Genomic DNA, 27316 nt, shown 5'->3' on the forward strand with positions numbered 1-27316 from the left:
GTGGTTGACCTGGGAGGGAGAAGTATAGGGAAAGGGGGGGGGGTGACAGAAGCAATGAGATAAGGGGTAGAAGGACTACAAGAAATCAAGGATGTGGGGAAATGGAATGTTTGTCCGCCCCATCTGGCCTGTCTGCCCCCTTCTCTCCAGGATGCACTTCTCACGTCTTGTCTCTTACAGACGTCTTGTCTCTTGTGTATGCTCCCCTTGGAGGGTCAAGAAGTTGGGAAGGTCTACTGGGTGGGGTCACTGCACACTCCTAATGGCTCCACCCTGGGGAGCCCCTTGCCCCTGAGCGCCAGATGTTTGGCTCCCTCATAGTGCCAGCAGTATCACCATAGGCCCTCTTGAGGGCACCCTCTTCTCCATGCGGGGACTTCAGTGTTCCTAGTCACAACATCATGCTCTCCTCAAGCAGTCCTTCCTTTTGAGGATTAGATTTCATCTCCCCAATGGCCTGCCTCTAAAAGCTCACTACAGGTGCATGCACTTTACCCATCAGATCTTAGAGCCTAATCTTTGTGATCTCATGTCTTCCTGTGAACTCTTCTCAGGCCACTCCCCTCTGTACCTTTTCTCTTGATCCTTACATAGACTCATTAATAAGTTGGCCTTAGCCCTTTCAGCTTGGGGTGTTTGCAGAAACCTGTCTGCACTTGCCACCCACATGCAGTCACCCCCAGCACAGCCTGGCTTCTACCCCTCTCCCTCCTTCCCACAGGGATTTGCATGCAGTTTCAATGGATATCCTAGGTATGAAACCCTGGGACACTTTTAGTCCTTATTGTAAAGGACTTATGTAGTATTTGATGCAGTTATCACACAGGCCTTTAAATTTTTTCCTGCTTCAATGTTACCAGGATCTTATTTTTAGTCTGATTCTACAAATGAGTTCCCTCTCTCCTTGATGGACTCCATTTCCTCTATCTGCCCTCAGTGATGCTTTTGCCCAGGACCCCAGCCCCTAACTTTTTACTCCAAGCTTCTGCCAATATACAGAACCCCTACATGGCCCAGGGCACCATCACTTCCTCACCTTCTTTCATATCCATCTCCATACAAGAACACACCAACTTTACCTGATCCACTCAGACACTTAAATAAGAAATGAGGGGTCATTCTTGATCTTATTTCTTCCTCAGTCTCTAAATCTGTCCAGTCAGGAAACAACAAAACTAAAAGGCAGCCTACAGAATGGGAGAAAATATTTGCAAACAACCTATCTGATAAAGGGTTAGTATCCAAAATCTATGAAGAACTTATAAAACTCAACATCCAAGAAACAAATCACCCAATTAAGAAATGGGCATGGGGCGCCTGGGTGGCTCAGTCGGTTAAGTGTCCAACTTCGGCTCAGGTCATGATCTCGCAGTTTGTGAGTTTGAGCCCTGCGTCAGGCTCTGTGCTGACAGCTGGGAGCCTGGAACCTGATTGGATTCTGTGTCTCCCTCTCTGTCTCTGCCCCTCCCCGACTTGTGCACTCTCTCTCTCTCTACCAAAATAAATAGATAAATAAAATGTAAAAAAAAAAAAAAAAAAAAGAAAAGAAATGGGCAGAAGACATGATTAGACACTTTTCCAAAGAAGACATCCAGGTGGCTGATACATGAAAAGATGCTCAACATCACTCGTTATCAGGGAAATACAAATCAAAACCATGATGAGATACCACCTCACACCTGTCAGAATGGCTAAAATTAACAAACAAGAAAACAGGTGTTGGCAAGGATGCAGATACCAGGGAACCTTCTTGTACTGTTGGTGGGAATGCAAGCTGCTACAGCAGCTCTGGAGAACAGTATGGGGGTTCCTCAAAAAATTATAAATAGAACTACTCTGTGATCCAGCAATTGGACTATTTGGTACTTACCCAAGGGATACAAAAAAAAAAAAATACAGATTTGAAGGGGTATATGGACACCAGTGTTTATAGCAACCTTATCAACAATAGCCAAACTATGGAAAGAGCGCAAACGTCCATTGACTGATGAATGGATAAAGAAGGCACGCACACACACACACACACACACACACACACACACACACACAATGGACTATTACTCAGCCATCAAAAACAATGAAATCTTGCCATTTGCAATGATATGGATGGAGCTAGAATGTATTTTGATAAGTGAAATAAGTCAGAGAAAGACCAAATACCACATGATTTCACTCATATGTGGAATTTAAGAAATAAAACAGATTAACATATGGGAAGGGAGTGGGGAAGAAGAGAGAGGGATATAAACCATAGGAGACTCTTAACAACAGAGAACAAACTGAGGACTGATGGAGGGAGGTGGGTAGGAGATGGGCTAGATGGATGATAGGTGTTAAGGATGGCACTTGTGATGAGCACTGAGTGTTGTGTATAAGTGATGAATCACTAAATTCTACTCCTGAAACCAATATTGCACTACATGTAAACTAAAATTTAAATAAAAAAATAAATATAGATGTGTCCAGTCATGTAGTCTTTCCAATTTTACCATTTAAACATTTCTGGCATCTGTTCCTTCTCTTGCATGCTTATCAAGAATTCAGTCCTGTATCACCTTTATCCTAGAGAATTCCTATCCTTTCCAGTCCTAAACGACTTTACCTGGCACCCCTTCATCTCCCTTAACCATTTCTGTATGATAAGTTCAGTTCCATATCACCTTCACCAAAATTGACACATTCTTTTTGCCCAGTTCCCCTACTACCAGTTAAATCCCATATCCCTTTACCTGGATCCTCCCTATAACCTTCTCATTCTTTCCCCCACCACTAAGCCTCTAACAGCTGCTTCCCTGCCTCTTCTTTTTGCTGATTAAAATAACTCCATAAAATTAGTTATCTGCCCAATGTCCCAACATGACAGAGCTTAAATACTCTCAAAACTTTCAGTGCTCCTTTGTTTACAGTTAAAGCCCAGTCCTGGTCCACAGGGTCCTGCATGGTTGGGACACTTTTTGCTTCCTCAGCCTCAGCCTCAGCCTCTGCTTGCCTGGGTGGGGCTCTGCACCTAGCATGAGGCCTGCCCCTATGCCTATACTCACCTGCCATCATGCATGTCCTGGCTCCTTTCTCTCCTTTCCCTGTCACTGCCTGGCCTGTGCCCCTGGCCCACTAAGACTTGGTCTCTCCCTCTCTTACTCACTTGGGGATGGAAGAGAGGGGAGATAACATTACTGCGCCAACACCCATAGGTAGTACTCACTTTAGAAATTGAGAGGATTGGAGGTGTACATTCCCATGTGGGTGCTGAGGGAGGGCTGGGTTCTCAGAGTTGTTTTTGAGGAGTGGAAGGGGGGTTGTTTTTAGACTTTGCCCACTTGAGTGGTGTTTACTTCATTTTGATGGTTTGTAGGAAATTTTTTGTGTTCTCATGAAGAAGCTTGGAATGATCAAGACCAGAGAAACTGTGGTGTGGGAAATGGAGAGATGTTGGTTAAAGGACAGAGCCTTATAGTTACAAGATGGGTAAGTTCTGGGGACTTAATGTACAGCATGGTGATTATACTTTTTTTTTTAAATGTTTATTTATTTTTTTGAGATAGAGAGAGACAGAGCATGAATGGGGGAGGGTCAGAGAGAGGGAGACACAGAATCTGAAACAGGCTCCAGGCTCTGAGCTGTCAGCACAGAGCCCGACGCGGGGCTCGAACTCACGGACCGCGAGATCATGACCTGAGCCGAAGTCAGACGCTTAACCGACTGAGCCATCCAGGCGCCCCTACATGGTGATTATACTTAATGATTATTGCGTATTATACTTGAAATTTGCTGAGAATAGATCTTAAGTGTTCTCATCACATAAAGAAAAGTGTTGAAAAAGTATGTGAGGTAATGGATGTGTTAATTAACTTGATTGTGGTAATCATTTCACAATGTATATTAACTCATCACATTGTATACTTTAAATATATACTATTTTTCTTAATTTACCCCAATGAATGTGAAAAAAAAGACCAGAGAAACTGCCCTGAAAATGCAACAAGAGGCTTTTGGATGCAGTGCACCTCTCTCACTACTGGGAATTGGATACCATCATGGATGTTTCAGTGTGGCAAGGAATCACTATCCCTAGAAAAAGGGATTCTCAACACAACTGGGAGCCTCTTAAGGCCTCTTTAGTTCTAGGTTTCTGGAAAAATGGGATTGTGAATAATACAGAGAACTCTCCTGATCTCGATCCTCTCATTCTGCAGTTAGAATGGTGACCTTGAAGCCCAGACAGTTGAAAAGAGGAAGCAAACTGGGGAGGAGCAAATGAAATGGCCCGGGAATCTGGAAGTGTGAGAATGGGAACTCCACGAGGCTCTCTGCTGTTTCACGGGTCTTGGGGATACTATAGCCTGGTTCTCTAGTTTGATTCACAACGGTTGTCCATACTGAGGACCAGCCTGCGGCCTGCTGCGTTGGTGAGGAAGGCAGGGCAGGTGGGCCCTGAACAACTTGCACTCACTCCTGCTGCTGTCTCCTCTTCCAACTGCTGGGACCCAGGTGAGTCATCAGTCCTTGGAGCCTGGTGCTGCAGCCTGAAACAGAGAAAAGCCTGTGACCCCCAACCCTGAAACCTGATCCCTAATCTCTTCCCAAGGGCATGGTATGGGTGTAAGGGGTGAGGAATGAGTGACAATGGTTAGCCAGTGTTTGAAACATGCAATGACCACTGTTCTACCTGAAATACTTAGGATACAACAGCAAATAAAGACCAGTCCCCACCCTCAAGCAGGCCCCATAGTTTTGAGGGGAAAACAATTGTTCCCATCCAGGGCACAATTCCCAATCCAAGTCTTGCGGGCTAGGGGACCCAGGCCCTGCAGCTACTTGCCAAATTCTTCTGAGATGAGAGCTTGTAGAAATTTTTTTTTTTTGGCCACAGGATCGAGAGGACACCTTACTTCTGTTCCATAATGAGCTACTTTACTCCCTGTTTTTCTTCAGAGCATTCACCACCACCATATACTTTCTTTGCTTATCATCTTTCTCTCCTTGCTAGAATGTATGCTCCATGAGGGCAGGGATTTTATCTATTGTTGTATCCCCAGCATCTAGAACCATACCCAGAATAAGTATTTACCATATACATTTGTTGATTAAATGAATCCATGATCAACCACACTAGTTCTCTTTTAAGAAAGGAAGAGAGTGGTAGTATTTGGGAAAACACCACATTCCATTATAGGAGTTATTACACATAAATCTCTCTCCAATAGGAGTTATATTATGCCCTCTTTTACAATGAAAAACAGCCCATTGATGTGGAGCCAAGACTCAAGCTAACCCTCTCCAAAGGCAGTGTGCTCTTTCTACTGTTCTTGCTGCCCTGACCAGAGTGGCAGGAAAGAGAGCTGGCTCTGCTGTGTGCCCACTGTGTTCTGAGTAGCACATTGGTCACTCTGCATATTTGGTTCTACCTAATCCTAACCCCCAAATAGCCCCACATGGGTTTTTATTTCTTTTCCCATTTTGCAGATAAGCAAACACTCAGAAAGGTTAGTTTGCCCAGAGTAATCCAGCCTACAAGTGGGGAGCTGGGCTCACCTCCAGGCCTGTTTAATCCAAAGATTCCCATCGTAACACCCTGAGAACTCAAATGGGGATTCTGCCAAGTGCAATATGTCTCCTCTACCTATGCATTCAGGATCTGGGTAAATACCATGGGGTGAGTTCTGGGCCCCAGTGATCTTACTGTGAAATAAATGATCCTGAGTTAAAAATCCATTTGCCACTTGACTCCATGAACTCCTACTCTGGTGAACAACAGCAATAACTTGAACCAACATCAGTTCAGAGCCAGAGTCCAGTATCCCCTCCCCTTGCCTGATCAGCCTCAGACTACCAGGAACAAGCCTATACTCCAACCAAGTTAGGGTCATGGAGCTATTACCACAAGGGTGACAAACGAGATCTGTGGGGTGTCTCACCAAAGGAAAATGGAGTTGTTACAGGACTTCAGGGAAGGGTGTTTAGGTGAAATCTGTCTGAAGCAGTGCTTGGACAGGCAGGAAGCAAAACTAGGCTGTGAGTAGTGGGTCAACATTGGTTCTGGACTGTGAAGTGGACCCAGTCTCCTATTTCCCTGGAAACCACAAAATATAGATGTGGCATATGGGGTCCTAAACTCCTTATCTGGTTCCAGTTGTAAATCAAGGCTGCTTCTCTGTGCAGTGACTTAGATCTGTCAGGAAAGAGTGGGTGTTTCACTCTTGATAATTTATCACACATCCCTGTTTTCTGTGACATTAGAGAACAAAGTTCTTCAGTAAGAAAACAGAGGTAAAATGTCATGACATTTTAAAGGTACATATAGTTTTTGGGAAAGTATTGTCTCCTATTAACTTTGAAGCTGGCTTTATCCTCGTCTGCAATTCCAGCAGTTTAATAGATTGTTTTCTTCTTCAGTCCAAGCTAATTCTTACTTTCTCATCTCTCATAAGGGTGGGTATTTCCTGTCTTTCAACATGGTTACTCCATAATTGGCCACATTCCCTTTTGGAAAGGAAATAAGGTATAGTATAAAATTGGGGGAGAGCATTAGGGTCTTTCCTCAAGGGAATCTGGCCTTTTCTTCTTTCAAGAAGTTCAGGTGTCTCTTCACCAAATACATGGTTTTTTCACTTACACTGATAGAAACTTTAGTGGGCCGTCTATCTATTTCTGTCTCAGAGACACCATCACCATTATCCAGGGCCAAAACATCTATGTTCTAACTGTTCTGATCACTGCTCTGGCCCTGGGCCTGTTAAGGTGACACACTTCCACTGAAAAGGTTATGAGCTCCTGTCTGGTATTCAACAATCCCCACTGAGTTATGGAACCCATTTTCATGACAGCCCTCCTACTGTCATTCCTAGCCTATAGAAATTAGCCACTGTATCACCTTCCCAGGACGTTGGTGCTCCCCCACCAATGCATTTCTCAAGCCTGGGTGATGCTCCTTGAGGGAAGTAGGCTCCAGCCACTACAGAATGAGTATCTCTTCCAGAAAGCTTCTTTTCATCAACTGGAGAAAGTGAAATGTCCTTCTCTTCTCAATTGTAATTAATTTACTTGGTTTAGAAGCTAGGGTCCCAAGGGATGACTGCTCTGTGGTAAGCAACAAGTGTAGCACAGAGCGGGTCTGCACCATCAGAAGACAGTCTGCCTCCCAGCCAATATTGATGTCATCACCAAGCTAAGTAAAAAATTAGGTAAGAGAGAAATTTATGACTGGAATGGAGCATATGAACGACTATGTAAATAAGATCTAATACAATTTGGGTGAAATACTTAACTGAAAACTAAAACAATTAGAAACTCATCACAGGAATTAGAAGGGATGTCTTAGCCATAGTTACTTAAACAGAGGATTAAAATAAAGGCTGGAATTCTTAATTAAGTAAACATCTGCACTGTATATAAAGATGGATTTAAAAAGAAAAAAAAATATTTCTTCTGGATTTGGCATTCTAAGATCACATGCAATCTTGAGGAAGACACTGTCATGGCTTCTTAGTCTTTCTGTCTCTTGAAAGGATGGGAGACCCTTGGAGCAAAAACAGTTAATTTGTCTTCCTTCCTAAAGGGCCCTTCTCTAGAAGCAAAAGTTGTAACTGAATAAAAAGCTCCAAGGCCCTATCTCAGACTGAGAAACCAGGAGAGCCAGAAGGAGCTTCTGACACAACTTCCAGAGACTAAAGTTTCCAGCCACCTCAGGAAAAGACAGACAGTCTCTTTCTTATGTGGAACATGCCTGTCGGGCAATGGTTAGTGAAGTCATAAGCCAGAGGCTCCTACCTTTGAACTGTTTCTCATTTTCCGTCATTGATCAAACACCTAAAGACCCATCTACCAAACCGCATTTAAGTAAAATGTACCATTTGGAATCAGCAGATGGGCCAGCCTTGGGGCTGCAAGCTTCCTACCAGCACTGCCTTCATTCTTGGGGTGCTGGGGTGCAGCAGGTGCTAGCCTGCAGGACTCAGGAGGTATCAAGAGCCTGGGTGGTGGAGCCACACAGAGAGCACTACCACTGAGCAGACTGTGCCTCAGGTCTCACTGTGAAACAGGATAAATAAAAGTACCCGCGTCACTGAATCGATGTGAGGGCTAAATGAGAAAACCCATGCAAAGCATTAATCACAATGCCTGGCACATGCTAAGGTAAAAAAGTAAAGGTTTATTGACTGAATCACAATTTTCATTCAGCATACAACCATTATTATCACAGTAAATTCATTCCCATTTTCATTTTTTAAGTCAAAGCTATTTGCGGTGAAGTATGCTTAGGAGGATTATCATCAAGAGGCAGATTTTTCTAATCAGCTTTTCAACATTCTAAGAGAAGTAAAGACCACTGCCACTACCATATGGGCAAGAGCCTGGAAAATAAAATCTGAAGTACAGGTCAAGTCAATGTAAGAAAAAAGAATGGAGTCAAATTCTAAGAAAGCTCCTTTAATAAATGGGAAAACTGGAATAATTTTATTAGTGAAAATGACACTATAAAGGAATAAAATGGCCAATTGCTCTCACTTATTCTTTCTTACCCTGATTCTTATATACAAAGCACCATTCCATTATAGCTTATCCCAAATATTAACTGGTCAATCTCCTCTCAAGTGTTTGTTCATATGGCATTCAGATTGTTCATCAAAGACTCTAAGCTACTTTCAGTTGTCAGATTTCAGCTTCTACAACTGTTTCTTACAGACTGCTGTTGCTGAATTTCTATTTATTTATAACCTGTTTCAGACCATTTTGATGTTAATCTTTCCTCCACAAAGAAAGTAGGAAAAAGTGCTAAAGAAGTTTGTGGAGAACAGGGTTCTGAGGATACTGAAGTGAACCACTCATAAGGGAACCTGGGGCAGAAGCACCACAGGCAAGGGTGGCAACTCTGGAAACTGGCTTTAGGAAAACAGAGCTCCCAGGATATTTGTCATCTCAAACATCAAGAACCTAAGGACACTGAGACCTTGCTGACCAACATCACTCTGGAGGACAAAAGGCAGCTTTAAAACATGCACACAAGAGTTCCCAGGCTGACAAACAACTTGCACAATTATCTACCTACCTACCTCACCTGGAATCCTGTCCTCTGGCAGCAGAAGGACCTGCCACTCCTCACCAGAGTCTGCTCAGTGCCAGGCTGCCCAGAACACGGTTATGACCACTCACCTTCTCCCCCGGAGAAACTGATACAGAATACACCAACCTTGGTTTTGAGAACAAAACCTGTTAAGTCATATCCCATATACCACTGTGTGTCTACTTTATGGCTACTTTCCTCCCAATTCACAGGATTTTGTCTTTCCCAATTACCTTGTTGAAAAACCCATTTTACTTGTGTCATTCGACTTCTTAGAAGGATCTTAAAAGTTTCAATCTACACATAGGCCTCATGTCATTCCTTAACAAACTTTACTCAAGCTCATAAGGTTTCTCTCCTGTCTGAATTATCTGATGCTGAAAAGGGATAACATTTTTGAAGTTAAAGGGATATTCCTCACAATAGAACGAAAACATTTTGAAGAGGGCCAAACAAAGAAATCCCAAACTGGCTCTATCATGATTGAAAGTGCAAGGATTCCAGTGAACTTTTCTTGAACCTGAAATAGATGAGTACAAGGAAAGAAAAGCAAGTGACCACATAAAATACCTCACTGCACCTTAAGATCTGGTGCTATGAAAACATGATTTTAAATAAGTATATTTAAGCCGTGCTTGTTTAAAGTACTGAAGCACAGGGCCACCCTCTGAATCTGAGGGAAGCCATGTGACCTTGGAATTTTTAGCACATAATTTTGCAGCCTACCTTTAGTTAACAGCACACTGGGAGATCTTAAGTCACTGGAGAGATGAATCTCCAAAATGAAAGCTGTAAAAGTGACAGCTTTCCCATCAGTACATTGCTTCTGATGTAAAACAGGGAAGACTATCGAATAAAGTGGAGTTATTCTCCATTGTGAACTTTACGATGCTGAATGAAAGCTGCCTGTGCACTAAAGAGGGCCCCACAATTAATACACTTATAGGCTTGCTCTCCAGTGTGAATTTTCTCATGACCAGTAAGAGTTATTCTCTGACTAAAAGTTTTCCCACATGCATTACACGTATAAGGTCGTTTTCCACTGTGAACTCTCTGATGACGAATGAGGTGAGAGCTTTGTCGGAAGGATTTTCCACATTCAGTGCATTTGTAGGGTTTCTCTCCTGTGTGAATTCTCTTGTGTTGGATAAGGGACAAGCGTGCACTGAAGGCTTTCTCACATTCATTGCACATATAGGGCTTCTCTCCAGTGTGAATCCTCTGATGCTGAATAAATTGTGAATGCTGACTGAAGGCCTTGCCACACTTCTCACATTCATAAGGCTTCTCCCCTGTATGAATTCTGTGATGCTGGACGAGAGAGGAGCGGACGTTGAAGGCCTTCCCGCAGTCACTGCACTCGTAGGGATTCTCTCCAGTGTGAATCCTTCGATGGCGGACAAGGTGTGCACTCTGGCTGAAGGCTTTTCCACAGTCTCCACACTCATAGGGCTTCTCTCCATTGTGTGTTCTCTCATGTTTAATTAGGGTGGATATCTGCCCAAAGGTTTTCCCACACTCGTTACACTCATAGGGTTTCTCTCCAGTGTGGCTCCTCTGATGCTGAATGAGGTGTGAGCCCTGGCTAAAAGCCTTCCCACATTTGTGACACTCATAGGGCTTTTCACCATTATGGACCCTCTGATGCTGAACAAGGGAAGAGAGCACACTGAAGGCTTTACCACACTCATTACATTCATAGGGCTTCTCACCATTGTGTGTCCTTTGATGATGAATGAGATTAAAACTCTGGCTGAAGGCTTTTCCACACTCATTACACTCATAGGGTTTTTCTCCAGTGTGAATTCGCTGATGCTGAATCAGATGTCCCTTTTGACTGAATGTCTTCCCACACTCATTGCATCCATAAGGTTTTTCTCCAGTGTGAATTCTCTGATGCTGGACAAGGGACAGGCGAGCGCTGAATGATTTTCCACACTCATTGCATATATAAGGCTTCTCACCAGTGTGAATTCTCTTGTGCTGAATGACTTGGGAACGTTGACTGAAGGATTTCCCACATTCATTACACCTATAGGGTTTCTCTCCAGTATGAATTCTCTGATGAACGATAAGGGTTCGGTTCAGGCTAAAGGATTTCCCGCATTCGTTGCATTCATAGGGTTTTTCTCCTGTGTGAATTCTCTGATGTTGAATGAGAGATAATCGTGCACCGAAGGCTTTGCCACACTCAGTACAGTCATAAGGTTTCTCTCCAGAATGAGTTCTCTCATGCTGAAGGAGGTGTGACTGTCTACTAAAAGCCTTCCCACATTCCTTACATGTGTAAGGTTTCTCTCCGCTATGAGTTCTCTGATGATGAATCAGGTTAGAGCTATGACTGAAGGCTTTCCCACACTGATTACACTCATGAGGTTTCTGCCCGGTATGAATCTTAAGATGTTGACTATACGATGAACGTGTACTGAAAGCTTTTCCACATTCACTGCACTCATAAAGTCTTTCTCCAGTGTGAATGTCATGGTGCTGAATGAAGTAGGCATGAGCCCCGGAAGCTTTGTCGCACTCAGCGTAGGTGTGGGGCTTCTCTCCACAGTGAACTCTCTGATGTTGGTTGAAGACAGAGCAGTGGCAGGAAGTTTTTCCACATCCACCACACTCAAAGGGCTTCTCTCTGGTGTGATTACTCCCATGTAGAGAAAGAGCTCTACTCCGGCTGAAAGGTTTTCCACACTCAGTCCACTCGAAGGATTTCTTTGGATTGTTAACCCTCTGACTCTCACCAGGAACTGAACTCTGCCTGGCCACTTTCACAAACACATCTGTCTGACATGATCTTTCTCCTAGATGGAAACATGGGAGATTAATGAGGTCCTGAGTTTGTTGAAAGTCATCTACATGTGGCACATTCTGGTGGAGACTCTCCCCTCTAGACCCTCGATGAAATCCGACAGGGTTTGGGTCTGCAGTGCAGTTTACCTCCGTGGAACCGGATATCTGGCCTTCCCCCATGGGGGTTTTCACACATGTCAGTGTCACCGGTCTGGAATTGTTCTTCTGGGAGAAGGATTTCTTAAGTCTTTCCACTGTAGATTTTCCCCAGTAATTCTTTATCTTTCCCTCAGTTTTACACATTTCTTCAAAATCAGATTCCTTGGATATATTTCTTGCATGTTCTTCTGATTTTGCTCTCTGGGACTCCATTGCTTTGGAAATTTCCTGTTTTGGAGTTAATTCCTTTTTTTCCATTAGAGACTCAAAACCTGAAAGAATGAAGAAAAATGAGTTATGTGTATTCTACTATGGGAAAAAGAATTAGAGCATAAATAGGAACATTTATATGAAACAAGTATCTCCTAGGAGGACACTGGATTTTCAGAATGCAAAAGCAAAAAATGACCTCAATGGGATGAGGAAAGAGGGGAGAGAAGCATTCTATCAAAGCAACAAAAGCTGGTGTGGGGAGGAAGTAAGGAGAAGCCCAAGGTCAAAGTGTTACATCTGCAGACGGGCCAACTAGGCACAGATGGAGCAGAAACGGTGAGGCATGACTTGAGGGCTCTCAGAAAGGTGATGAGGGTAACAGGAGTGGAGGCCCGGAAGGTCACCACCTCTGCTGATCATGCCATTGCTGCATACTTTGCAAACAAGGTATCTTCTTATAGCTTCTTATAGCTTTCTATAATAGATATTCAAATATTTGTTTAAAAATAAATGAATGATAAATGGCTTATAATGAATAAAGGGTATACAGAGTAACAGATAATGGAAAGATGATTTGATATGGACAAATTGGCTTTATAGAAGCAAATTAGGGTAAATAGAGAAAAATAGATACAAAGAAAAGATACAAAAACAGATACTCATCCAAACAGCAGGCACAGTACAAGGCAGAAAAGCTAAATGCGTGCAACAGTCCATACCACACATTCCCAATGTACAAAAGTACCTGAGTATTGGTAAAAATTGTGATACAACCGAATTCTGAAATTCAATGAAAGGAAATTTACTAAAGACAAAACAAAAATTTCACACTAAACCACTAAATCATGTGGACACAATGACTGTTGGAAGAACAACCCAGGTCAGAACACTGAGAGGGGAGCCCTACTGTGGGATGCCATGAAAGCATAATTGAACCTCTCTTTTGTAAACTAGTTATTATAGAGCTGTAACAGGCTGTTACTTGCAGACTGTCTGGCCAGACAAGGAAACAGAGCTGAAAACGTTGATTAGATGGTGTCTAGCATTGGGCTAAGTCCTTTTAAAAGACTTCAGTGAACTACTCACAATACTTCAAAGGGATTTACTTAAGTATGGAAGCTAAAAACAAACAAAAATTTATTCTAGAAACTTATGAGCAGTCTGAAGGGGCAGACTCTGGATGTAAACATCCAGAATTCCTGTGGCTTCTATCAGGAGTATCTGAAGTGTCAAGAGTCCTCAACATCTTAGGAGTGGAGTCTAAAAAGATCTCAGTCGAGAGGTATTATTTCACTGGGTAGGAAATAATGAAGAATGTGAACAAAATGAGAAACCACAGAAGAGGGGTGCCTGGGTGGCTCAGTTGGTTAAGTGTTCGACTCTTGATTTTGGCTCAGGTCATGATCTCACGGTTTGTGGGACTGAGCCCCACTTTGGGCTCTGTGCTCACAGTGTGGAGCCTGCTTGGGATTTTCTCTCTCTCTGTCCCTCCCTGACTTGTGTGCACTCTCTCCCTTTCAAAAACAAACAAACGAACAAACCATAGAATAGAATGATCTGTGGGTCAAGAAGCAACATCTCATGCTGATTCATGCTGCCATTTTCCCTCAGGAATCTAGTGATTCTTGGTTGCCTATTTGTATTTTAACACGAGACAATAAAAAGATGCTTGGGAACTCTGTGTATGAATGGTACTTGTCAAGTGGAGGCACATTTGAGTAAGGTGGTAGTTATAAGGCCAGGGCATCCCCAAATGTCAAAATTTAGAAGTCTTTCCTCTATGGTTGGTTTTTTGAGGCAATCCCCTAACTTTTGCCTTAGATAGATGACGCCTTACTGTTGGGTATTCTTTGTACAAAGTTAGAGGAAGGATGTGTCACTATTAGCTGTTTCTGTATTTACACCTTTTAGTTGGTATCTCAGGATTCAGGTCTTTTTTAAAAAAAAAAAAAAAACTAAACTAAAAACAACTCTTTATAAGTGGTAGACTGTTTTTCCATCAGGAGGTACAAAATGTCTGGTTGCTTCTCTTTTTTGCAATGTTAGCAGCCATTAGTGATCATTATTTATATTCATTTTTATTAAAAAAAAATTTTTTTTAACGTTTATTTATTTTTGAGACAGAGAGAGACAGAGCATGAATGGGGGAGGGTCAGAGAGAGAGAGGGAGACACAGAATCTGAAACTGGCTCCGGGCTCTGAGCTGTCAGCACAGAGCCCGATGCGGGGCTCGAACTCATGGACCGCGAGATCATGACCTGAGCCGAAGTCGGCCACCTAACCGACTGAGCCACCCAGGCGCCCCTATATTCATTTTTAAATTTGGAATTTTGAAATAGTGATTTCTAATTCTGTCATTCTTTTATTTTTCTTTTATTTTTTTTTACAGCTGGAAGCTCTATGATGAGAAATTTCTACTCACCAATTGTTCAGTTATCCTGAGGTATAACACATCTTACAAAGGCAGAATAAACACTTGATATATTTATTCACCAGTTTTCAGAATAATGAATCAATTCCCTAGCATTCCTCAAAGGTGACCAATGAGTAGGAAATTACTCTAACAAAGTCTAACTCTAACAGCTTTAACAAAGCCTAAGACCAACCCCTTGACAAGACATGGTAATTCAATGTCATGTTATCTTTCTGCCAAAAGGAGACTTAATCCTCTTTCAAGAGTATGACATCAAATGGAGACTCTATAATGTTTTATCTATAATACTGACTCTCAATTAAATATCAGAAAGTATGTTAAGAAAAAGAATAATGACAAGAAACCAAGAGAAAAAAATACACAATAGAAACAAACCCACAGGTGATTCAGATACTGTCATGAACCAATTTCAAAAGCAAAACTGATTAGTATATATAAGAACATAAAGGGATACAGAATGTGACCAGAAATCAAACGGAAACTGAAATTAAGAGTTCAATAGAGAGTTTCTTAGCAGACAGGACATAATAGAACAGAGGATTACTTAACTGGAAGGTACACAAGTAAAAGTATTCTTAAGTTTCAGATTGAAACACAGAGGGGGGAAAAAAGGACAGGAAATATAGAAAAGAGCATAAGAAACAGGTGTGATATGGCAGAACAGTGTAATATATGTATAGTTACAATCCCAGAAAAAGAAGAGAAAAGGAACAGGACAAAAGAAATACCGGCTTCCTCACACCTATCAGAATGGCTAAAATCAACAACCCAAGAAATAATAGATGCTGGCAAGGATATGGAGAAAAAGGACGTTTGTGCACTGCTGGTGGGAATGTAAGCTGTTGCAGCTGCCCTGGAAAACAGTATGAAGGTTTCTCAGAAAGTTAAAAATAGAACTACCATATGACCTAGCAATTGCACTACTGGGAATTTCCCCAAAGAATACAAAAACACTAATTCAAAGGGATTCATGCACCCCTATGTTTACAGGCGCATTATTTACAATAGCCAAGATACGAAAGCAGCCCGAGTGTCCGTCCATTGATGAATGGATACACATGGTGTATATATGGACAATGGAATATTATTCAGCCATAGAAAAGAATGAAATCTTGTCATTTGTAACGACATGGATAGAGCTAGAGAGTATTATTCTAGGTGAAATAAGTTAGAGAAAAAAAATAACATGATTTCACTCATATGTGCAATTTATTTTATTTTTTATTTTTTTTAAATTTTAACGTTTATTTTTGAAGGAAAGAGACACAGAGCATGAGCAGGGGAGGGGCAGAGAGAGAGGGAGACACAGAATCCGAAGCAGGCTCCAAGCTCTGAGCCATGAGCACAGAGCCTGATGCGGGGCTCAAACCCACGAACTGTGAGATCATGACCTGAGCTGAAGTCGGATGCTTAGCCAACTGAGCCACCTAGGTGCCCCTCATATGTGCAATTTAAGAAACAAAACAAATGAGCAAAGAAAAACAAAAGAGAGAGAGGCAAATTAAGAAACAGACTCTTAATTATAGAGAACAAACTGATGGTTTCCAGTGGGGAGGTGGGTATGGGGATGGGCTAAATAGGTAATGGGGATGAAGGAGTGCACTTGTTCTGATGAACAGTGGGTGATGTATGGAATTGTTGAATCATTCTATTGTACACCTGAACCTCATATCACACGGTATGCTAGCCAACTGGAATTAAAATAAAAACTTAAAAAAAAAAATTAGCTTACAACTTTCCACAACTGACAAAAATCTACAAATCATTGCAAAAAGCTTGAAGAATCATAAGCAATATAAATGCAAAAAGACCCCACACCTGGGTATAACATAATCAAAGTGCTAAAAACTAAAGAAAGAAAATATTTAGAGCAGCAAGAAGAAAAAGACTTATCAACTTAAAAGCAAAATAAGACCGCAGGCTGACTGTTCAACTGTAGAAGTGGAAGGCAGTAGAAAAAAGGGTGTTGTTAGCGGGCTGAAGAAAATAAATGACAACACAGATTTCAGCATCTAGCAAAAACGATCTTCAAAACTGAAAGCTAGGAAATTGCATTTCCAGGATGACAGTGTAAAGAACTCACTGGATCCATGTTACAGCAAAACAAAGATGGTAAGAATTACAAAAACAGATGAACACAGGGGAAGGGATAGAAAAATAAGATAATAACAGAGAAGGAGGCAAACCATAAAAGACTCTTAAATATAGAGAACAAACAGGGTTGCTGTAGGGGAGGTGGGTAGGGGGACGGATTAAATGGGCGAAGGGCATTAGGGAGGGCACTTTTTGGGATGTGCACTGGGTGTCATATGTAAGAGATGAATCACTGGGTTCTATTCCTGAAGCCAAGACTACACTGGATGTTAACCACCCTGGATTTAAATTAAAAACAAAAACAAAAAAACAAAAAACAAAAATGACAACAACAAAAAACCAAACTAACAATGATTTAGTCTCCGGAAATTATCCTAAGGGCAAACTGCAAATCAAGAAGCAGTTTTCTTATTCAAGAAAATCTACTAAAATTTGTATGAACACTGAGAATGTAGGGCATTTGAGCCATGACCCACTCTATCTCTACCCACAGCTCAGCCTGACAGATGCTGTACTTGGGTTTGGTGGGGACAGGAAGAAGGGGCCTTTCTCCTTGGCTCCCAGTGAAAGCTTACCACATCTCACCAGGAGGTTAGGCCACGGGTAGTTACCATTCCTTCCAACTCCAAGGCAAAGAGGCAAAAGTCCTGGTGAGTGTGGCTGAGAGGGCAGGGAGTCACCCTGCTGGAGTCAGAACAAACCTCTAACAATGCTTTAAAAATACCACAGCCCAAGTTTAATTGGATCAGACTGCTGAGCTATTTATACCCTAGGGTATTATCAAAACAGTAGAGCAATCTTTGTTGCTTTCCTCACATAGGAAATTCCAAGGGATTCAGGAGCTCTGTGCCAGAAACGGGGATGAGAACCAAATATATATTCATTATAAATCACAGTATCACAGATAGGAATATTTTATATGTGACAAAGACAGCACAGAGGAGGTGAGTGAATGCAGAGTGCTGTTGGGAGTCAGAAAATGACAGCAGGTGGCTAATGGAATGTACAGGAACAAATGAAGACAAATGGTAAATAAGAAAGTAAATACAACAAACTCTATATTCATTCTTGTTCTCATTTTTTTTCAATTTTCATAATAGACATAATTAACTATATAAAGTAAGAATTATGAAAACGAATTGTTTCTCTTGGAACATACAGAGATGGAACTGTGTAACATTAGCACAAAGAGAGGAAGAGAAAATAAAGCCATGTAGGAGCAACAATTCTACATGCCCCTGGAATTGTTAGTATAAACCAGAAGGAGATTGATAAGTTAAGATGTACCTGGTAAGTTCTGGAGCAACCATGAAGAAACTAAAGGTACTAGGTATGGCCATGTAGCTGAACTCACCATTGGAACGGGACAGGCAGTGATTTGGGCTTCTTCAAGGCCAGGATGTGCCTCCTCTGCTCTTTCTCTGTCTCACAAGCCTGAGGACAGATGTGTTTATGATGTGGAGCATAGAGATGGGGCTGGAGATGAGCATTTGGACATGCTGCTCCAGAGGACGGCAGACAAAACAGATAAACTGGCTTCTGAACAAGCATGTCCAACAGGGAACACACCAAACAGGGACTCTACTACATGAGGAAAAGAAACTTTTATCTGTTCAAGCCAACGTATATATGGTCTATGAAATACTGTCACCTAGTGCCAAGAATGAACATTTCTACATAGGAAGATTTGGGGTGATTTTATTCTCATTGGTGTACTTCTCTACAAGACTATTTTGGTAAGATGATACGTGTTCACTGTATAAAAATACTTTTTTTTTTCTTTTTAGGCAGAGAGAGAGAATTCCAAGCAGGCCCTCAGCTGCACAGCCAATGAAGGGCTTGATCCCACCACTCTGGGATCATGACCTGAGCTGAAATCAAGAGTCAGCCACTCAAAAAACAGTCACCAGTCACCCCTAAAAATAATAAATTATCTTATTTTTTAAGTTTATGTATTTATTTTGAGAGGGAGAGCGAGCAAGCAGAGAAAGGCAGAGAGAGAATTCCAAGCAGGCTCTGCATTATCAATATAAGTCTGGTGTGGGGCTTGAACTCACGAACCATGAGACAAGACCTGAGCTGAAGTTGGAAGCTTAACTGACAGAGTCACCCAGGCACCCCCAAAATAAAACACACATTTCATAGCTTCCTACTCCTCTGGGATCAGAATCACATCTAACACACATCTAACACAGCCTGCTAGGCCCTAATGCAGTCCTGTCTACTTCTCTTTAAATTTTTTTGTTAATGTTTATTTATTTTTTGAGAGAGAGAGAGAGAGAGAGAGAGGCAGAGTGTGAACTGGGAAGGGGCAGAGAGAGAGGGAGACACAGAATCCGAAGCAGGCTCCAGGCTCCAAGTTGTCAACACAGAGCCCAATGAGGGGCTCAAGCCCACGAACCATGAGATCGTGACCTGAACTGAAGTTGGGACGCTTAACTGACTGAGCCACCCAGGTGCCCCTGTCTACTTCTCTTTAAACATGTGTGTCTCTGTTCTGGTCTTTCCTCCCCTGTACACTATAGGCTCTGACAGCCACGAGGATGCTACCCAGCTTGTTCACCATAAGTAAGCCAGATCATAGCTGAGTGATACATTTGAATTCATACACGTTCTGTGCCCAATTCCCAGCCTGTCCTTGACAAATTCTTCTGCCTGGGTGTCCTTGTCCTTGGACCCCCTTCCCTTTTGCTCAGGTTCTTCTCAGGCTCCTCCTCCTACCTAAGAGGCAAAACCACAGGACCACCAGGACCACCAGACAAGGCCACCAGGAGAAGAAGCATGTTAAATGCTCAGCTGCAGGACGGTGAACATCCCTGAAACTGGGCAGAATGACAAAGTCCATCCTGGTCTCAGGTGGCACAGAGGAAACCACACAGTCTTGGAGCCAAACAGCCATGATTCAAATCCCAGCTACTCCCCAGCTGTGTGTAACTGACTCATCTCTCTGATCATCAACTTCCTCATCTATGAAATAGGGAAAATAATGCTTCTGGCATGGACTCTGAGCCCTCAAGAAATTGTAATGGGAGGTTGCACCAAAGGCCCTTGGAAATCTCCTGGAAGATAAACCACTTCTTACTTCCAGGTAAGGAGATATGACAAAATAGAAGTCATCAGGGGACAATGTTTAACATATTGTGTAACCCACAGAGGGTGGTGCATGTGGAGAAACGGAGGGGGACCCAAAAATAAGTTTAACTGGTTTAATTTCATCAGGCAAAATCTGGGTAAGAGAGTTACAGAGGCATGCTACCACTTAGTTACTTTACAGCACTTCTGCCAACTCTACCCCTTTCCTGCCAGCATGGACTCATTTCCCTATATGCCACCATTCCCACTGTGTGCACCCACATATACAGGAAACTCGATAAATGGACTGTGCAAAATTGCAGGGTACAAGAACAATTTGCAAAAATCAACTATATTTTTATACATAAGTAATGAAGAATTGGAAATACCATGCACAGCAGCATAAAAATAAAAATACTTAGGAATAAATCTGACAAAAGATGTTAAATGCCTCAATGTGGAAAACTAAAATACTACTGAGAAACTGAAACATAAATAAATGGAGACGTACATCTTGTTCATGGGTCAGAAAACACAATATATGTCAATTCTCCCCAAACTGGTCTATAGATTCAAAGCAATCACAATAAAATGCTAGCCGTCTAGCAGGAGCAGAAATCAACAAGCTGATTTTAAAGATCATATGGAAATACAGAAGACCTAGAATAGCCAAAGCAACTCTGAAAATGAAGAACAAAGTTGGAGAATTAATACTACCTGATTTCAAGACTTTTAAGTTTACTTATTTATTTTTGAGCGCACTTGAGTGGGGGAGGAGCAGGGAGAGGGACAGGGAGAGAGAGAGAATCTCAAGCAGGCTCCACACTGTCAGCATGGAGCCCAGTGCAAGGCTGGGACTCATGATCCATGAGATTATGACCTGAGCCAAAATCAAGAGTCAGACACTTAGCTGACTGAGCCACCCAGGCACCCCTGATTTCAAGACTTTTCATAAAGCCTCAGTAATCAAAACAGTATGATACTGCAGTAGAGACTGACAATAGACAAACAGAAGACAGCAGAGAGTCCAGAAATAAACCCACACATATATGGACAACTGATTTGTGACAAAAGCACAAAGGCAATACGAGTGGAGAAAAAATGGTTTTGTTTTTTTTTTTTCAACAAATGGTGCTGAAACAAGTGGATTAACAAATTAAACAAATTAAAACTTGGTGGGGCACTGGGGTGGCTAAGTCAGTTAAGTGTCCAACTGGCTCAGGTCACAATCTCATGGTTCATGATTTTGAGCCCCATGTCGGGCTCTGTGCTGACAGCTCAAAGCCTGGAGCCTGCTTCGGATTCTGCGTCTCCCTCTCTCTCTGCTCCTCTCCTGCTCACGCTCTGTCTCTGTCTGTCTCAAAAATAAACATTAAAAACATTTTTTTAAAATAAAAATTAAAAAGCCAAAAAAATTTAGCAACCAGAAAGCAAAAAATCCAGTTAAAAAATAGGCAAAGACATGAACAGACACTTCACCACTGAAAATACACAGAAGGGAAACAAGTACATGGAAAGACAGCTAACATCTTTAATTACTAGAGAAATTAAAATTAAAACCACAATGAGACACCACTACACATCCATCAGAGTGGCTAAAATGAAAAAGATTGATGACACCAAGTATTGATGAGGATGTAGAGAAAATGGAACCCTCATCCATCGCTGGTGGGAATATCAAATGGTGCAACCAGTTTGGAAAAGAGTCTGGCAGTTTCGTAAAAAGTTAAATATATACCTACCATGTAATCCAGCCATTCTATTCCTAGGTATTTATCCAAGAGTAAAGGAAATGAATGGTCATACAGGGGTCTGCATACAAATGTTCACAGCAGCTTTATCTGTTATTAACCCCACACTGGAAACAACCCAAATGTCTGTTAACAGAATTGATAAACAAATTGTGGCATATCCATACAATAAAATACTAATCTAAAAAATAAACAAAATAAAAAATAAAAAAATTAATAAATAAGTTATTGATACATAACGTGGAAGAATATCAAAAGAACTATGTTGAGTCAAAAGATGACAGACAAAAAAAAGAATACATGCTCTATGATTCCAATTATATAAAGCTCTAGGAAATGTAATTTATATAGACAGAAAGCAGATCAGTAATCACTTCACGATAGAGATGGGAAGAAGTGAGAAGGTGGGATTACAAAGAAACAGGAGAAAGTTTTGGGGGTAAAGGATATTCTTGCTATCTCGACTGTGGTGAATAGTTTCACACGTACATACATAATGCGCAAATGTTAGCATATTGCACATGTTAAACACGCATGGCATATTAATGCTTAATATACCTTAATATAGCTGTTTCTAAAAGGGGGAAAAATGCATGGAGTGTGGAGCCAGTATGCCAGAGATCCAACCCAGCTCTTTTCCTGGCCAGCTGTGTGATCTCAGGCCAGCAACTGAATCTCTCGTGCCTCAGTTTCTTGAGCACCAACTGTGAGGACCTTGGAAGATTGCATAAGTGCATGTACTGAGCACAAATGTCCAGGCATTGTTAGCTGCTGTGGTAGCACAGAGGATTCAGCTACACTTACTGTTCACTATTTATATGCCCATACTCTTTGCTACACATGAAGAAACCCTAACTCATGTTTTTCTCCAAGGCCCTGAATCAGCCTGGGAAGTCTAAGTGAGCAATAGCAGGAATGACTCTGGGCAGGAGGGCATATCTCTGGGTGGTCTTTCCAAGCAGCCAAGGCAGAGCTGACCAGCAAGGCCTGAGAAGGAATGGGCAGCCAGGGCAGGGAGTCAGCGCCCCAGAAAGATACCTGAGCTCTTTTCTGGGATCTTTCTGATCATTTCCTAGGGTTAAGGGAACCACGAACTCATTTATGGGTATAGAGAGAAACGAGAAGGCAGAAATGGGAAGAGGGAAAGCAAAGCCTTGGCAGTGACAAGAGATGTGGCCCAGAGCTTACAGAGAAGGGCCTGGAGAAGTGGCAGCACCTGCCAGCAGGGGCAGGAGAGCATGGGGGCATTCCTGGAGACTTACTTCCACTCCTGTGATTCCGGATCCAGCTCTCCTCAATTCTCAGTGACTGTGGGGCCCATGGTTCTTCCCCCTTCTCCAGCCTGGAGATGACATCAGGTTTGGAACGTTGAAGTCCTGTTCCAGAGAAAGGGAGCAAGACTGACAACTCATCCAAGTCCAGGGCAGGATGGCCCCATGGGCAGCACGTGTGTGCTGGTCATGACCTCCCCTGTCGCCTGGTCTGCTAATCAAGGAGACAGATTCAGGCCTCTGCCCCAGCTGAAAAAAAGTTAAACCCAGCTCTTCTGGGGGCTGTAGATAAGGGACAGAGTTGGGGCCTGAACACATCACACTAGAAGACTCATAGAGTCTTGGTGTCTACCAAGGACTGTCTACAAGGACTAAAGGGAAGCAGCACATTGTGGTGTAAGGTAGGGCTCTGAAACCAAATGGATTCAAATCCTAGATCTGTCCCTGACTGCCTGTATGAACTTAAATGAATGATACTCTTCTTCTATACTTCCTACAAGGAAATCGGGGTGTCCATGGCACTGCCTGTCCTCTCCTCTATGCAGACCAGGCCTGCCTGGGACCAGGGTCATAAATGTCTTGCATTCGGGCCCAGGGGATGAGGAGCCTCTTAGCCCCAAGCCTAGCCCCAGTCCCATTCATGAGCAAGGAACCCAGAGCCCAACTTCAGAGAGAAGCCTTACCCAGTGAGACCAGATTTCTGTAGGTTTCCAGCATCACGTCCCTGTAGAGGCCTTTCTGAGCAGGGCCCAGACAGCCCCACTCCTCCCAGGAGAGGAGCACAGCCACGTCCTCAAAGGAAACCGAGACCTGGAATGATGAGATCTTGTTGCAACCCCAGGATCAGGCCCAGGGTGGGTCTGGGGTGTGGAGGAGCCATTAGGCTCAGGATGGGCAAAATCCCTCTGAACGCATGTACCAGACTTATCCTCACAAGAGTGGCCTCTTTGAGGCAGGCACCATTTCCACTTGTCTTTGTCTGCTGAACCCCTGCCCTCCACTGTGTCTGGTCCAGGGATTGGGAAGACACAGTGTGGAGCACATTTCAGGGACCTGAACTCAGGGACCGAGGACACTGGTGAAGACAGGGAGCCAACTACCCTCTGGGACCAGCCCCTCATAGAGAGAACCATGGAGAGACTCCAGCCAAGAAAGGGCTAAGGCCACACAGAGGTGTCTCCATGCATACCACTCACCTGAGGCCCATCAGGAAGGAGCTGCTTGACGGCTATCATTGGATCTCTGAGCTTTTCCCAAGGAGGTGGGCAAAACTGCAGGGAGAGGGAAGACTGTAATGGAGTGTGACCAGCCTGCTTTTCTCACAGCAACACTGAGACTTCTGTGCCTGGATCTCAAGAGGTCTATGGCAGCAGACATGGAGTGTGGGGCTGCCAGAAAGCCCTGGGAAGGGCAGGTGGACTAAGCACCCAGTAGTCTCTGAGACTATATCCCCTTGCCCACCATGAGGCCTCCCCAGCAGCCCCTGGTACAACAGCATCCTAAGGCCACCATGTGATGGCCCCAGCAGTGCACCTGGCTGGAGGAACCAATGGGCTGCATCTCAGGCCCTCTTAGGAGGTCCTGGAGAGTGGGCAAACACCTGAGGACAAGCAGACCAGGCTCTTTCTCATGCAGTGCACAACAAGTAGGGAGTCTGACAGACAAAATTTTAAGTGCCTATGACAGGTGACGATAAAGGATAGAAAGAATGAGTAGCATGAGGGCAGTACTTGGTGGTAGGAGATATTTTACAGAGGATAGTCAGGGAAGGCACCTTTGATAAAGCAACATCAAAGGAGAGATCTCACTGTAGTGAGGGCAGGCAATATGTGGATATTAGGGGAGATATATCCTAGGAAGGGGAAAGCACAAGTGCAAAGTTTATGAGGTGCAAGCTCACTTGATGTGTTCAAGTAAGGGCGAGGAGGCCAGAGGGGCTGAAGGGGAGCTGGGGAGGGCACGAGAAAAGAGGGTGGAGAGCCTCATAGACTATAGGATTTGGGCTTTAAATCTGAATGAGATGGGAAGCATCTAGAAGGTCTGGACAGTGATATGACCTTGACAGGTCTTGTGGCCTTTCCAGCTGCTGCTTTGAGAACAGACTGGGGGTGGGGGGTGGGGGCTATCAGGGCCTAAACAGGAAAACCAGTTGGAAGGCTCAGGCTATAATCCACTAGAGGTGACCAGAGTGGTGGCAGTAGCTGATAAGTGATCAGATTCTAGATGCATTTCAAAGGCATACTTAATAGGATTTGCCGATGAATTAGATTTGGGATAAGACATCAAGAATTCTGGCCCAAGGTATTGAGATGATGACATCTCCATTCACTCAAAAGGATAAGACTGTAGAAGTACATCTGAAGGGTAAAAATTAAAAATTCGTTTTGTATGTGTTGTATTTAAGATGCCTATTAGACTTACAAGTGGAGAATGAGAGCTTTTGCATATATGGGTCCATAATTCAGGAGAAGGGCCGAAGCTGGCTGGGTATACACTGGGAACTGTCAGTATACATATGACATTTAGAACCCCTCCTCTGGTTTTACTACAGGCTGACAGGTGACATGAGGGTTATCACTCTCAGCAAAACCTTCCCAATCAGCCTCTGATACAAAGCTAGCTCCCACCTCCACAGCTCCCCACTCCATGCAAACGAACCCCTTAGTTCAAGTAGAAATGTGTATCGCTGGTAGGTCTGCACTCTGCCTTTGCTTCCAGACTGGCAGGAAGGCATGTAACACTGCTGCTGGAAGCATGGGCTCTGGAAGCTAAGACGGCTGAATTCCAAATTTGGATACACCACCTACTAATGCAAAGGTCCCCCGGTAAGTGACGAGTTTCTACACAGACCTTAAAATGAGAACACTACCGCTATCCTAAGTGACTATTTTGAGAATTAAATGAGGAAAATGTATAAAGTACTTTGTATAATGTTGGCAAACCATAACCAAGAAAAATATAACTAAACCTTAATCACGATCATTAAGGCAATGTTTATTGACCGCCCAACAAATGAATGAACGAACGCCGTGATTGTTCTAGCTCCAGAAAGTGATTCCTGCTTGTCCACTTCAGACCCAGGAACCGAGGTCCCTTCCCTGACAGCTTTAGCAACTCTATCCTTTCACCTAATCTGCTGCGTGAAAAGCACTTTTCGAGAAAAAGCACAATTTGATTCATCCCCTGACCACGTCCCAACCTCGCCTCCTCGTTAAGGCCTTCTTCATCCACGCGGCGACCCAGGGAGCCTGGACGCCACCGAGCGGGTTTCCGCGGGGGCCTCCGCCCTCCCCTGCCCGCCTCCCCACACTCCACGCCACCTCCGCGCGCTACCCACGGCGGCTCAGACACCTCCGCGCCGGCCGCCCTCGCCCAGACTCACTCAGTTCGGACACGGAAGGACGCGCCCCTCGCAGACGCCAGGCCCTGAGCGCCAGAGCGCCCGGACAGGAAGTGCCCGCCCTGAACTTCCGCCGCGCCCTCCATCTCGCCACCAATCGGGTTCCCGGTTCCGGAGGCTGCTCACAGAAGACTCTGCGCTACTGGCAAGTTCCTGGGTCCTGGTCCTGAGTTGGTTGCCAGAAGCAGACTGGCCTTGTGAGAAATGTTAAAAGCTCTTTAGAGAGTTGCGAACTGTCACGTGGCGGAAACTCATGAAGAAAGGAAAAGGATCAGAGAAGGAATAAGTGACAGTGAAACAAAATCTTTTATTTTTCTTATTCCCGATTATTCTGAAAGATTATTGTTTTTCAAAGTAATAATAGCAACGATATATTAGGTTATTATAGCACATGGATGAGTAAAATGGAAGACAGCAATGTCATAAGGGATGGGAGGGAGGAATTGGGAATACTTGGTTATAAGTACCTATGCTACCTATGAAGCAGTATAGTGTTACTTGAAAGCCGGCTCAGATTAGTTCTACTAGATATATTTGCTAGATATATTAATATCTATAATATAGATATTAATATAGATATTAATTCTACTAGATATTAGTAGATATTAATATAGATATTAGTTCTACTAAATATATTTGCTAGATATATTAATATCTATAATATAGATATTAATATCTATATTATCTATAGACAATAATATAGATATTAATATCTATAATATAATTAATATACTAGATATATTAAAATATTTTAATTTATTTTTTTTTATTTGAGAGAGAGAGAGAGCGAGTGGGGGAGAGGGCAGAGGGAAAAAGAATCTTGAGCAGGCTCCATGCTCAGCGTGGAGACTGAAGTGGGGCTCCATTCCATGACCCTGGAATTATGACCTGACCTGAAATCCAGAGTTGATGCTCAACTGACAGATGCACCCAGGAGCCCCCTTTTTTTTCTTCTCCCCATGCTATATGGAGACTTATTTAAAACCTGAGGACACAAAGTTTAATGTTTTTTATTTTTGAAGGAGAGAGAGAGACAGCATGAGCAGGGGAGGGGCAGGGAGAGAGGGA

The 27316-nt window shown here is 43.1% G+C and overlaps 1 protein-coding gene across 4 annotated transcripts; it reads right to left on the minus strand.

Moving 5' to 3' along the window:
• Positions 1-8129: 8129 nt before the first annotated feature.
• LOC132664615 (uncharacterized) lies at positions 8130-26666 on the minus strand. 4 transcript variants are annotated; one of them, XM_060611491.3, is made up of 5 exons: positions 26231-26666; positions 24045-24119; positions 23532-23658; positions 22840-22953; positions 8130-12285 (listed from the first exon to the last, which is right to left on the minus strand). In XM_060611491.3, the coding sequence occupies exons 2-5, from the start codon at positions 24081-24083 to the stop codon at positions 9926-9928; spliced, it is 2640 nt and encodes an 879-aa protein (XP_060467474.3). In that variant the 5' UTR covers positions 24084-24119; positions 26231-26666; the 3' UTR covers positions 8130-9925. The 4 variants fall into 4 exon arrangements, with proteins under 4 accessions (XP_060467474.3, XP_060467477.3, XP_078298535.2 ...); XM_060611494.3 differs by lacking the exon at positions 24045-24119 and having other exon boundaries at positions 22840-22919; XM_078442409.2 differs by lacking the exon at positions 24045-24119.
• Positions 26667-27316: the final 650 nt, after the last annotated feature.

This window comes from Panthera onca, chromosome F2, assembly GCF_046562875.1.
Source record: "Panthera onca isolate mPanOnc1 chromosome F2, mPanOnc1 haplotype 2, whole genome shotgun sequence".
NCBI lineage: Eukaryota > Metazoa > Chordata > Mammalia > Carnivora > Felidae > Panthera > Panthera onca.